This window comes from Bombina bombina, chromosome 4 (genome assembly GCF_027579735.1).
Source record: "Bombina bombina isolate aBomBom1 chromosome 4, aBomBom1.pri, whole genome shotgun sequence".
Lineage (NCBI taxonomy): Eukaryota > Metazoa > Chordata > Amphibia > Anura > Bombinatoridae > Bombina > Bombina bombina.
Genome location: NC_069502.1, coordinates 864024053 through 864037096, shown reverse-complemented (window position 1 = coordinate 864037096; position 13044 = coordinate 864024053). Strand labels below are relative to the sequence as shown.

The window sequence follows — 13044 nt, the reverse complement described above, 5'->3', positions numbered from 1 at the left end:
AATAGTCTTTATATTCACACTACTGTGTACTGTAGGCACAGATAAGTTAGTGACTACACACTTGTTCTTTATATTGGTACCATTTTCAGCATTATGAGTTATATGGTATTTGATGTGAAGTGTAATATTACAGTGTATAATAGTATTATTTGGAATTTTTTCCATGAATTGGTGTTTTTTTAGACCTAATTATATACCTCTAGAAATAGCAGGTTACTTTGTAACTTTTATTACCATATGTAGTTTATTCACATTTTTTGACTTTACTCATCATTGCTGTTAGAGGCAATATAGAATAAGGTACTTTATGATTTATTTTTGTAGTTTCTGATTTAGGATATACTGACTATTTAATGTAAAATCTATTCCATTTTTTGCTGCTATTTGACTGTGTCCATGATATCAATGTGAGCATAATCCTTTGTGTCTATTCCCTTTCTTTGACATACCCAACTGTTATATAACTGTTTCTATGTTATCTTTGTTATCTAATATCTGTGTTTTTTTGACAAATTTCAGGTCTTTATATATTGTCTATAGGTTCTTATCTTATCACAAGCATTACATCTATATGTTTTGTAGGTGTTTATTACGCAGCATTTGTTATTAACCAATCAGTGTGTTTTTAACCCTTATTAAGGGTAGCAACATGTGTGTACAATTATGTCTATGATTACGGTCCTGTGTGACCGAAACCGGTCAGACGTTTCTGCTTGGCTGCGTTCTGTTTGTCCTGTGCTTTTTGTCTCCTATTTTTAATCAACATGGATTAAAGCTTATTTCATTTAATATTAGTGTGAGAATCAGCTATTTTTTTCCTCTTTTTTTATGAATGTTGAGATGTTATATTGGTTTCACTGGTAAAAATAAATAATTGAAATGGGTATATATTTGTTTTTTGTTAAGTTGCCTAATAATTATGCACAGTAATAGTCACCTGCACACACAGATATCCCCCTAAAATAGCTATAACTAAAAACAAACTAAAAACTACTTCCAAAACTATTCAGCTTTGATATTAATGAGTTTTTTGGGTTCATTGAGAACATGGTTGTTGTTCAATAATAAAATTAATCCTCAAAAATACAACTTGCCTAATAATTCTGCACTCCCTGTATATATTTTACAGCACTTGTTTATAGTGCCACCTGATCATCTGTGATCTCTGGGACATTACCAGTGGCTAATAAATCTACCCCCTATTCTAGCTGAGGTCCTTGCTTGCTGGGGTAAGTGCACTGGTATATCCAGCATCTCTGCAGCTAGGAATGGCGGAGTGATCCGTCTACTGACAGCATAGAGATCACGCCCCCTGCCCCCCGGCTTAGTATTGAAGCCTGAGACCGATGGCGTTGCATGGCATTTAGCCCAAAGGTATGGATTTATGTCCCATCACCCAATAATCACCTAATTTTCAAGGGCAAGAAGATGGCAGACACCATGATTTTAAGTAGTTGCTTTTTTTTTTTTTAAAACAATATTTTTTATTCAAATTTTAAAGCAAAACAAAAAGTTTACCTTTCAGTATTCATATAAACATATTGGCATTACAGATCGTGTTATCTAAACATATTTCTACATATATATTGTTCGCCAGGAACTAAATAGTCGATGATAGTTCAGAGGTTATTCCTTACAGTTCCTTTGGTTTCACAAACCAATATAGCCTCTATTTTTTAATTCCTCTTAAGTTGTCAAAATGATAGAAGATCATAAAGTTACTTTTTAAAGTGATTTCAAGTAAACTGTTGATAAAAAAAAAAAAAAGATAAACAGGAAAAAAAACTACATTCAATAATATCCTTGTCGTAGTATATGCAGTCGTATATATTTCCTAGGTATTTGCTGTTAAGAATAAATTAGGATTATGAAATTTAGGAAAAGAAGGAAGAAAGGGGTTTAGATGAAGTCCAAGGGTGCAAGAGAGAGGTTCGTAACTAGGTACATGCGTTATATTTGAGTCAGGGCGAATACACATCACAGTCTGCTATCTATTCATCTATAGTACCCAGGAAGGAGTCCCAGTAAAACCTGATGTCATAAAATCTTGTCAAGATCCCTTTTCTATAATAGACATATTCGTCATGAGAAAGCAGTGTTGTGTTTTGTATCCAGTCATTCCTGGAGGGGATTACAACAGATTTCCATTTTCTTGCTATCAGGTTCCTAGCACTATTAAGTCCTATCAACAATAGATTCCATCTAATTTTGCAAAAACTCAATGGTCTATAGTTTAAAATTGCAGTCAAAGGATTTAATACAAAAGAGTCTCCTATTATTGTTTGGAAGTCCTTCTCAATCTGTGTCCAAAATGGTCTAATCCTTTCGCATTGCCACCAAATATGTGACATATTACCCTTCCGGCCACATACCCTCCAGCATCTGTCATCAGCATTAGAATATATGTGTCTTAAGCGGTTTGGGGTCAAGTACCATTGTGTCAGTATTTTGTGGTTCATCTCTAAGGTCTTTGGTGAAGCTGATGATTTATGAGTATTATGAAATATATTATCCCAGTCCTTTGAGATAGGAGTTTCCAATTCTTTCTGCCAGCTTAAAGTATATGATGGAAGTGTGTTAGTTAAAGTATCTTCCAGTAATTGCCTGGTTATGGATAAAGTGCCAGACATATGTACCTCCATTAAGCATAATTTTTCAAATTTTGTAGGGGATCTAAGTAAATCTGACTTGTGTTTCGAATTATGGATCAGATGGCTTAATTGTGCATGTTTTAACCATGATGAATAGTTTCCGCCTGCTATCTCCCTCATCTCATTTCTGTGCCTCAGTCTACCATTTATGGTCAATTTTACAAACGTGATCGTATATCCCAAGTTGCCTCGGGTGTTTTTTTTAGGTTCAAGCCCCCCAAGAAATTCTGCATTGTATGAAATAGGCGAGAGGGGAGAGACCCTGGAGGAAATACCTGTCTGAGAATCCCTCATAGTATCCCAACTTTCAAAGATATGTGTGTATAACAAGGAGGTTCTAGCTAAGATTGGCCTTCCATGAGGTGAAACCCAACATAGAGCTCCTAATGACATTGCTTGTAAAAGATGTGCATCAATTGTGGGCCATTCCTTATTCTCCACTTTACCATGCCAATTTAGGACACGTTGGAGAGTTACTGCGTTATAATATGTTTCTATGTTTGGTACCCCCATGCCTCCCTTCCCCAAAGGTCTATGCATAGTTACTTTATTTATCCGTGGTTTAACTTTCCCCCATACAAACGTGTTAATTTCTGATTGTAACTGAGACAAAAATAGCTTAGTGAGATGTATAGGGACTGTTTGAAGTATATATAAGATCTGTGGGAGTGTGGTAAGTACTTGCTTTTATACTGTTCAAACCCTGTGTGAGCACAGCATCATATATACATATTGGGGACTTGACTGTATAGCGCCTTATCTAAGTTACTTCAAGGACAGCTCCTCTTAGCTGGCTTAATTTCTGTGACATTTTGCTATACTATATTCTTTTATTTTTGTATGAATTTATATGATGTACATATACTCAAGTGATTTTCATAAAGGTATTTAATAAAAAGGTGTTTTACGCATGAGTGCTTTGAAAAGCTCCCTATTTGTTCTTTTTATTATTTATACATTAAGTTTCAGTACCTTAAGGGGTTGATCATACACCCATTTTTTATTAGTTTTTTATTTTTGTTAAGAAAGTCATTGTTTTTAATCACAGGAGAATACACGCTTGAAACATATTAAGGAAATACAGAGAACAATAGTGTGCTATTGTGTGTATTCATTTTAGTCAGTCCTACACTGATTTGTAAAGCAGAAAAGAACAGTGATTTATATGTAATCTAATAAGGAGAAAAGAGGTTACTGTACCTTTTAAAGGGACAGTCTACTTGAAAAGTGTTATTTAAAAAGACAGATAATCCGTTTATTACTCATTCCCATTGAAAAACCAACACTGTTCTATTAATACACTTTTTACCTCTATGACTACCTGTATCTAAACCTCTGCTTAGCTGCACTGAGACTGCCCCTTATCTCAGTGCTTTTAATAAACTTGCATTTTAACCAATTAGTGCTGGTTCCTGCATAACCGTTATTGGTCTCCACCGGAGTCAGCACAATGTTATCTATATGGCACACATGAACTAGCTCTGTCTGGCTGTAAAAAACTAATAAAAATCCCTGAGATAAGAGGCCACCTGCAGGTGCTTAAAAACAGCCAAATTTAGAGGTTAGAAAATATAGTAATATAACAATGTTAGTTATGCAAAGCTGTGTAATGGGTAGTAAAGGCATTATCTATCTTTTTAAACCATAAAAAAAATCAAGTAGACTGTAAATTATATTGTTATTTAATATTAATTACTTTGAAGGTTTGAAATTAAAGGGACACTGAACCCAATTTTTTTCTTTTGTGATTCAGATAGAGAATGCAATTTTAAGCAACTTTCTAATTTACTCCTATTATCACATTTTCTTCATTCTCTTGGTATGCTTATTTGAAAAGCAAGAATGTAAGTTTAGATGACGGCCCATTTTTGGTGAACAACCTGGGTTGTCCTTGCTGATTGGACAGCACCAATAAACAAGTGCTGTCCATCGTGCTCAACCAAAAATTTGCTGACTCCTTAGCTTAGATGCCTTCTTTTTCAAATAAAGATAGCAAGAGAATGAAGAAAATATGATAATAGAAGTAAATTAGAAAGTTGCTTAAAATGTTATGCTCTATCTGAATCATGAAAGAAAAAAATTGGGTTCAGTATGCCTTTAAGCTAGGCCAAAGTTTTAAGGTACTTTAAGAATGATTAATCATTAGCTTAGAAAATTTACGCTTAACTGCGCTAAGAATGCATATGGTGCCTGAAGCTCCAACAGTACAGCATTGTAGCGCAGAGGAAACAAACTTTACAAAGTCAATATAAGAGGCATTATGAGGGCAAATAACAAAAGCACCCTTTGTGCACACAAACAATAGTTATAAAGTGCAGTTTTGTGACTAAATATTATTTTAATTACATTAAAACCTGAATTAATTCCAGAAATAACTATTTTCCAATGTTCTCTACATATATTTTTTATACATTATACTTTACTTTTTATATGAAATGATAATCTGATGTGAAGGAAATCATTACAAATAAAAAAATATGTGGTATAAATGCAACAGTCTACAAAAATAAAACTGATTACTTTGTGCATACAAGTAATAGTTATAAAGAGTAGTTTTAAAACTCAAATAATTAAATTACTAAAATTGTCTTTAAATTTTTTTTAAAAGGTCTAAATACATTTAAAAAAAATAATAGGTAAAAATTATAACTGCATTCATTTCTATTTATTTCAGTAATTTACAAATATTGGATGCTGGAGAGTATATAAAACTATTACCTAATGTCCGGTAAACTACCACTAATCCTTAGCACGGAGGCTGGTGAAAGGTGTAAGAGTCATAGCCGAGTGCCTCCCCTTGTAGAGGACACTAATTCAGATCCCTTAAAATGCTCTCAGGATAAAAATATGTCATTAATAAATAACATTACTCTTATTATATTTCTTATCAACAGGTATACTTACAAACTGCAGTAATCCTATTCATGACCAGAGTGCTGATACTTCTTTTAATCTTCTTCAAAATCAGAGAAGCCACAAGAAATACTTATGTTCTGAATCTGGAAAATGTTTTACGTTGAAATCATCAGCTCATCCTGTGAAAATTCATACAGAAAAGAAAGTATTTTCATGTTCTCACTGTGGAAAATGTTTTACTCAGAAATCAGATCTCATAAATCATCAGAAAATTCATACAGGAGAGAAAGCATTTTCATGTTCTGAATGTGCCAAATGTTTTACTCTAAAATCAAATCTCATTAAGCATCAGATAATTCATACAGGGGAGAAAGCATTTTCATGTTCTGACTGTGAGAAATGTTTTACTGAGAAATCACATCTTATTAGGCATCATAAAGTTCATACAGGAGAGAAAGCATTTTCATGTTCTGACTGTGGGAAAAGTTTTACTCAGAAATCACATCTTATTAGACATTTTAAAGTTCATACAGGAGAGAAAGAATTTTCATGTTCTCACTGTGGAAAATGTTTTACTCTGAAATCAACTCTTATTAGGCATCAGATAATTCATACAGGAGAGAAAGGCTATTCATGTTCTGACTGTGGGAAATGTTTTACTCGGAAATCATATCTTATTACTCATCAGAAAATTCATACAGGGGAGATAGAATTTTCATGTTCTCACTGTGGAAAATGTTTTACTATGAAATCAAGTCTTATTAGGCATCAGATAATTCATACAGGAGAGAAAGGATTTACATGTTCTGACTGTGGGAAATGTTTTACTCGGAAATCATATCTTATTACTCATCAGAAAATGCATATTAAAGGAAGTCTGTGAAATCAGCGCTTAAGAGGATGGCACAGTTGTCATCTGCACAATGTCTATAGTACTTCAATGTCTATAGTACTTTTTATGACTAGTTTCATACAAGGGAGCCCCCATGTGCAGATCAAAGTTAGATAAAAATACACAAAGACCCTTATTTATATGTTGATAAATGTAGGTACTGTTTGAGGACATTATAGTAAGCTGATCTCTGAGGTGACAGTGTTTCTCTAGATGGTATTTAAATTGACCGTGTGTATAAGTTAACATTGGCTATATATAAAATTTACAAATGCTCATTTTTATTGTAAAACTCTGAATTATTCTACATTTCTTCTTATTTTAGAATGATTACCTAATACAGTTATAGATCCACAAAAGTTTTGACTATAGAGTTGAGGAAACAACTCACATTCTTTTGTTTATAACTGTGCTTATTCATTTTTATTTGTTTATAGCCAATAGTAATTGCATGAAAATTCAGTCTTCTTTAAGATACCACGCAGGGTAATCCAAATAGGATAAGCAAAATAAAAATGACATGAAGTAAATATCAGGACCACAGAAATAGAAGAAATGGTTAATAAGACATCTTTCAATAATCCGAAATAATTAATTAATTAATTAAAGAAAATCTTATCCCCTGCGACATCCTGTTGGAGTGTATTTTTCTGATATTTCATAAATGTATGCAAAGAAAACTTTCATATATTAAACTATAGATAATACTCCTATGTTTATAGAAATCAGTCATACATAAAGAACATAACAAAACATAATGGACGGAAAAGAAGAGGGGAGAAAAAAAAGAAGAGGGGGCAAAATTGGGTTCATTCCCTCTCTTCCCCACACAATCCCCTCCAGGCTACTCATCTATACATGTCCATTGCCCCCTGAGTCTATATTCCAGTAACAATACCGAATGTGCAAAAAGATGTAAGTTTTGTTTTTGGAATCCTATTTCTTGTGCCAATATAAATTGCTCACAATTCTATATACATTTTTTAAGACCATTTTCTGTAAGAGATAAGGTGTCTATTTGCGCTGGCCGGTTAGCTCAGTTGGTTAGAGCGTGGTGCTAATAACGCCAAGTTCGCGTTATTTTTTCAGGATTTCCACATCCTAAGTATTATTTTTCTCCCTGTAAGTATTGTCAGGTTTAAACATTTTCGCCTAGATTTGGAGTTTTGTCGGTAAAAACTTGCGGGGCTAACGCTCCTTTTTTTTCCAGCACACCCTTAAGCCAACGCTGGTATTACGAGTTTTCTGAATGGCTGTGTTAGCCTCAGAAAAGTGAGCGTTGAGCCAAATTTAGCTCCACTTCAACCCTCAATACCAGCGTTGCTTACGGTAGCGGTAAGCTGGAAAAAGGTGATCGTGGACGATTTCCCTATAGGATACAATGGGGCTGAGCTGGCATTAAAAAAAACCTAACACCTGCAAAAAAGCAGCGTTCAGCTCCTAACACAGCCCCATTGTTTCCTATGGGGAAACACTTTCTAAGTCTACACCTAATACCCTAACATGAACCCTGAGTCTAAACACCCCTAACCTTACACTTATTAACCCCTAATCTGCTGCCCCTGCTATCGCTGACACCTGCATTATATTATTAACCCCTAATCTGCCGCTCTGGACACCGCCGCCACCTACATTATAGCTATGAACCCCTAATCTGCTGTCCCTAACATCGCTGACACCTATATTATATTTATTATCCCCTAATCTGTCCCCCCCAACGTCGCCGCCACCTACCTACACTTATTAACCCCTAATCTGCCGACCGGACATAGCCTCCACTATAATAAATGTATTAACCCCTAAACCGCCGCACTCCTGCCTCACAAACACTATAATAAATTTTATTAACCCCTAATCTGCCCTCCCTAACATCGCCGTCACCTACCTACAATTATTAACCCCTCTGTGCAAAATAGCATAACATGGCCTAGGTAGGTGAGACTTACTCCAATACATGCATACTGCTCCCAGGTAAACCACACTGAGACCTGATCACCCTCCGTATATATCACAGACCGGGGAACTGGATTGTACTCAGCGGGTCATCCGGTATAAGCCACTTCCAGACCAACCGGGGTAAGGCCACAGTAAAAAGCACACTTCGTTAGTAACTTCACTCACCCCTAGTGCCGTTTCGCTATTTGCGCTAAATGACAGTGACACATACTTTGAATTACCAGGTAATCCAACTTTGAAATACTCAAATGAACTACGACATTGGGTGGATGAAGCGGTGGAAGATGGGATTATTGATCATACAACTGCAGACACTATGATGGTTACTAATCCAGTTGTTCCCATCTTCCACCACTTACCCAAGGTACATAAGAGTATAGTAAATGTGAAAGGTAGGCCAATTGTGGCCGGTATTGGCTCCCTACTTGAGCCACTTTCTAAGTGGGTAGATCATTTTCTTCAACCCATGGTGAAAAGGCTGCCAAGCTATATCAGGGATACCACTCAGGCCATGTGTGTGATGGAGGATGTAGCCTGGAGAAAGGAATATAGTTGGTTGACGATTGACGTTGTTTCCCTGTACTCATCCATCCCTCATACATATGGCTTGAAGGCAATTGAATTCTATCTAGATCTATATACAGATCTTTCTGATAGAACAAAGGAGTTCATTGTGGGGTCAGTCAAATTTTTGCTTGAACACAATTTTTTCATGTTTCAGGGTCGTTACTACCTCCAGAGGTGTGGGACCGCTATGGGGGCTAAATTTGCCCCCTCTTACGCCAACCTCTTTATGGGGTGGTGGGAGAGGTCCTACATCTATGGAGGTAGTGGTATGAATCCCTCTGATCAGGTTATTAAGTATGTACGTTATATTGACGACCTGCTTTTGATCTGGTCGGGTGACTACGTTTCTGCCATGAGATATGTGGAATATTTGAATACCAATGAAGTAGGTATCCAGTTCACCTTTGAGTGGAATAGAACGGATATCTGCTTTTTGGATATTACCCTCAAGGGTATTCCAGATGCAAATAAGGTTGTTTCTTCTCTCTATAGGAAACCCATTGCTGGTAACACCATGCTACACGCTAAAAGTAGTCACCCGAAGCATGTCTTTGACGGTATAGCCAAGGGCCAATTTATGAGGGTGCGACGCAATTGTACCCAGCAATGTGATTTCCAGAAGGAGAGTAAGGACTTGAGCAAGAGACTCAGACAAAGAGGCTATCCGCGAGAGGTTGTGTATAAAGCCCAGTCCGAGGTAAACAAAATGGACAGGGCATCTTTGCTCAGAGGTCCTCCAAAAAATAGGAAGCATCTATCTACTGATACCAAACCTAAATTTGTCACACAGTTTTCAAATCAGTACGGAGATGTTTGTAATATTATTGCAAAAAATCTTCCGATACTGATGGGTGACAAAAAATTGAGGGGCAAGGTTGAAGATGGCTGTATGTTTGTAGCGAGATGAGCTGCCACTTTGGGAAACATACTGTCTCCAAGTTTGCTCAAAGAGCCAATTGTCAACAATTCATGGTTAACGCATGAGGGTACGTATAGATGTGGCAGACGCACTTGCACCTACTGTGATCACATCAGTGTGGGCAGATCATTTGTATCAAGCCAGTCTGGTGAGACATTTAATACAAAGGGATGTATCAATTGTAAGAGTACTTACATAGTTTATCTCATACAGTGTACATGCTGTTTGAAATCCTATGTAGGTAGAACCACTAGGGATGTTGGCACTAGGATCAGGGAGCATTTATCCTATATCTCTGGTGAGAAGCCGTGCTCGGCTCTTTCCAGGCATTTTTTGGATATGCACCATGGTGATGTGACAACTCTCAAGTGGCAAGCGATAGAGCAAATTCCTAAATCCCCCAGGGGAGGTGACAGACTAACATCTCTGTGCAGACAGGAAACCTACTGGATATTTAAGTTAAATTGCTTGGTGCCAGTGGGTTTCAATTCTGAACATGACATTCTAAACTTTTGGCACAGATAAGTCAGTCACCATCTGAGTTTAAGATTTAAGCTGAATTATCAATAGTCTTTATATTCACACTACTGTGTACTGTAGGCACAGATAAGTTAGTGACTACACACTTGTTCTTTATATTGGTACCATTTTCAGCATTATGAGTTATATGGTATTTGATGTGAAGTGTAATATTACAGTGTATAATAGTATTATTTGGAATTTTTTCCATGAATTGGTGTTTTTTTAGACCTAATTATATACCTCTAGAAATAGCAGGTTACTTTGTAACTTTTATTACCATATGTAGTTTATTCACATTTTTTGACTTTACTCATCATTGCTGTTAGAGGCAATATAGAATAAGGTACTTTATGATTTATTTTTGTAGTTTCTGATTTAGGATATACTGACTATTTAATGTAAAATCTATTCCATTTTTTGCTGCTATTTGACTGTGTCCATGATATCAATGTGAGCATAATCCTTTGTGTCTATTCCCTTTCTTTGACATACCCAACTGTTATATAACTGTTTCTATGTTATCTTTGTTATCTAATATCTGTGTTTTTTTGACAAATTTCAGGTCTTTATATATTGTCTATAGGTTCTTATCTTATCACAAGCATTACATCTATATGTTTTGTAGGTGTTTATTACGCAGCATTTGTTATTAACCAATCAGTGTGTTTTTAACCCTTATTAAGGGTAGCAACATGTGTGTACAATTATGTCTATGATTACGGTCCTGTGTGACCGAAACCGGTCAGACGTTTCTGCTTGGCTGCGTTCTGTTTGTCCTGTGCTTTTTGTCTCCTATTTTTAATCAACATGGATTAAAGCTTATTTCATTTAATATTAGTGTGAGAATCAGCTATTTTTTTCCTCTTTTTTTATGAATGTTGAGATGTTATATTGGTTTCACTGGTAAAAATAAATAATTGAAATGGGTATATATTTGTTTTTTGTTAAGTTGCCTAATAATTATGCACAGTAATAGTCACCTGCACACACAGATATCCCCCTAAAATAGCTATAACTAAAAACAAACTAAAAACTACTTCCAAAACTATTCAGCTTTGATATTAATGAGTTTTTTGGGTTCATTGAGAACATGGTTGTTGTTCAATAATAAAATTAATCCTCAAAAATACAACTTGCCTAATAATTCTGCACTCCCTGTATATATTTTACAGCACTTGTTTATAGTGCCACCTGATCATCTGTGATCTCTGGGACATTACCAGTGGCTAATAAATCTACCCCCTATTCTAGCTGAGGTCCTTGCTTGCTGGGGTAAGTGCACTGGTATATCCAGCATCTCTGCAGCTAGGAATGGCGGAGTGATCCGTCTACTGACAGCATAGAGATCACGCCCCCTGCCCCCCGGCTTAGTATTGAAGCCTGAGACCGATGGCGTTGCATGGCATTTAGCCCAAAGGTATGGATTTATGTCCCATCACCCAATAATCACCTAATTTTCAAGGGCAAGAAGATGGCAGACACCATGATTTTAAGTAGTTGCTTTTTTTTTTTTTTAAAACAATATTTTTTATTCAAATTTTAAAGCAAAACAAAAAGTTTACCTTTCAGTATTCATATAAACATATTGGCATTACAGATCGTGTTATCTAAACATATTTCTACATATATATTGTTCGCCAGGAACTAAATAGTCGATGATAGTCCAGAGGTTATTCCTTACAGTTCCTTTGGTTTCACAAACCAATATAGCCTCTATTTTTTAATTCCTCTTAAGTTGTCAAAATGATAGAAGATCATAAAGTTACTTTTTAAAGTGATTTCAAGTAAACTGTTGATAAAAAAAAAAAAAAAGATAAACAGGAAAAAAAACTACATTCAATAATATCCTTGTCGTAGTATATGCAGTCGTATATATTTCCTAGGTATTTGCTGTTAAGAATAAATTAGGATTATGAAATTTAGGAAAAGAAGGAAGAAAGGGGTTTAGATGAAGTCCAAGGGTGCAAGAGAGAGGTTCGTAACTAGGTACATCCGTTATATTTGAGTCAGGGCGAATACACATCACAGTCTGCTATCTATTCATCTATAGTACCCAGGAAGGAGTCCCAGTAAAACCTGATGTCATAAAATCTTGTCAAGATCCCTTTTCTATAATAGACATATTCGTCATGAGAAAGCAGTGTTGTGTTTTGTATCCAGTCATTCCTGGAGGGGATTACAACAGATTTCCATTTTCTTGCTATCAGGTTTCTAGCACTATTAAGTCCTATCAACAATAGATTCCATCTAATTTTGCAAAAACTCAATGGTCTATAGTTTAAAATTGCAGTCAAAGGATTTAATACAAAAGAGTCTCCTATTATTGTTTGGAAGTCCTTCTCAATCTGTGTCCAAAATGGTCTAATCCTTTCGCATTGCCACCAAATATGTGACATATTACCCTTCCGGCCACATACCCTCCAGCATCTGTCATCAGCATTAGAATATATGTGTCTTAAGCGGTTTGGGGTCAAGTACCATTGTGTCAGTATTTTGTGGTTCATCTCTAAGGTCTTTGGTGAAGCTGATGATTTATGAGTATTATGAAATATATTATCCCAGTCCTTTGAGATAGGAGTTTCCAATTCTTTCTGCCAGCTTAAAGTATATGATGGAAGTGTGTTAGTTAAAGTATCTTCCAGTAATTGCCTGGTTATGGATAAAGTGCCAGACATATGTAC

General features: G+C 35.7%; 1 protein-coding gene across 1 annotated transcript in view; it reads left to right on the top strand.

The window, feature by feature from the left end:
- LOC128657333 (gastrula zinc finger protein XlCGF26.1-like) overlaps nt 1-6677 on the top strand; it is an 86509-nt gene extending 79832 nt beyond the window's left edge. Inside the window, exon 9 of the mRNA XM_053711639.1 lies at nt 5546-6677. Within this exon, the coding sequence (XP_053567614.1) occupies nt 5546-6390 (845 nt within the window). The 3' untranslated portion in view covers nt 6391-6677. The remainder of the gene's footprint in view (nt 1-5545) is intronic.
- The last annotated feature ends 6367 nt before the right edge of the window (nt 6678-13044 follow it).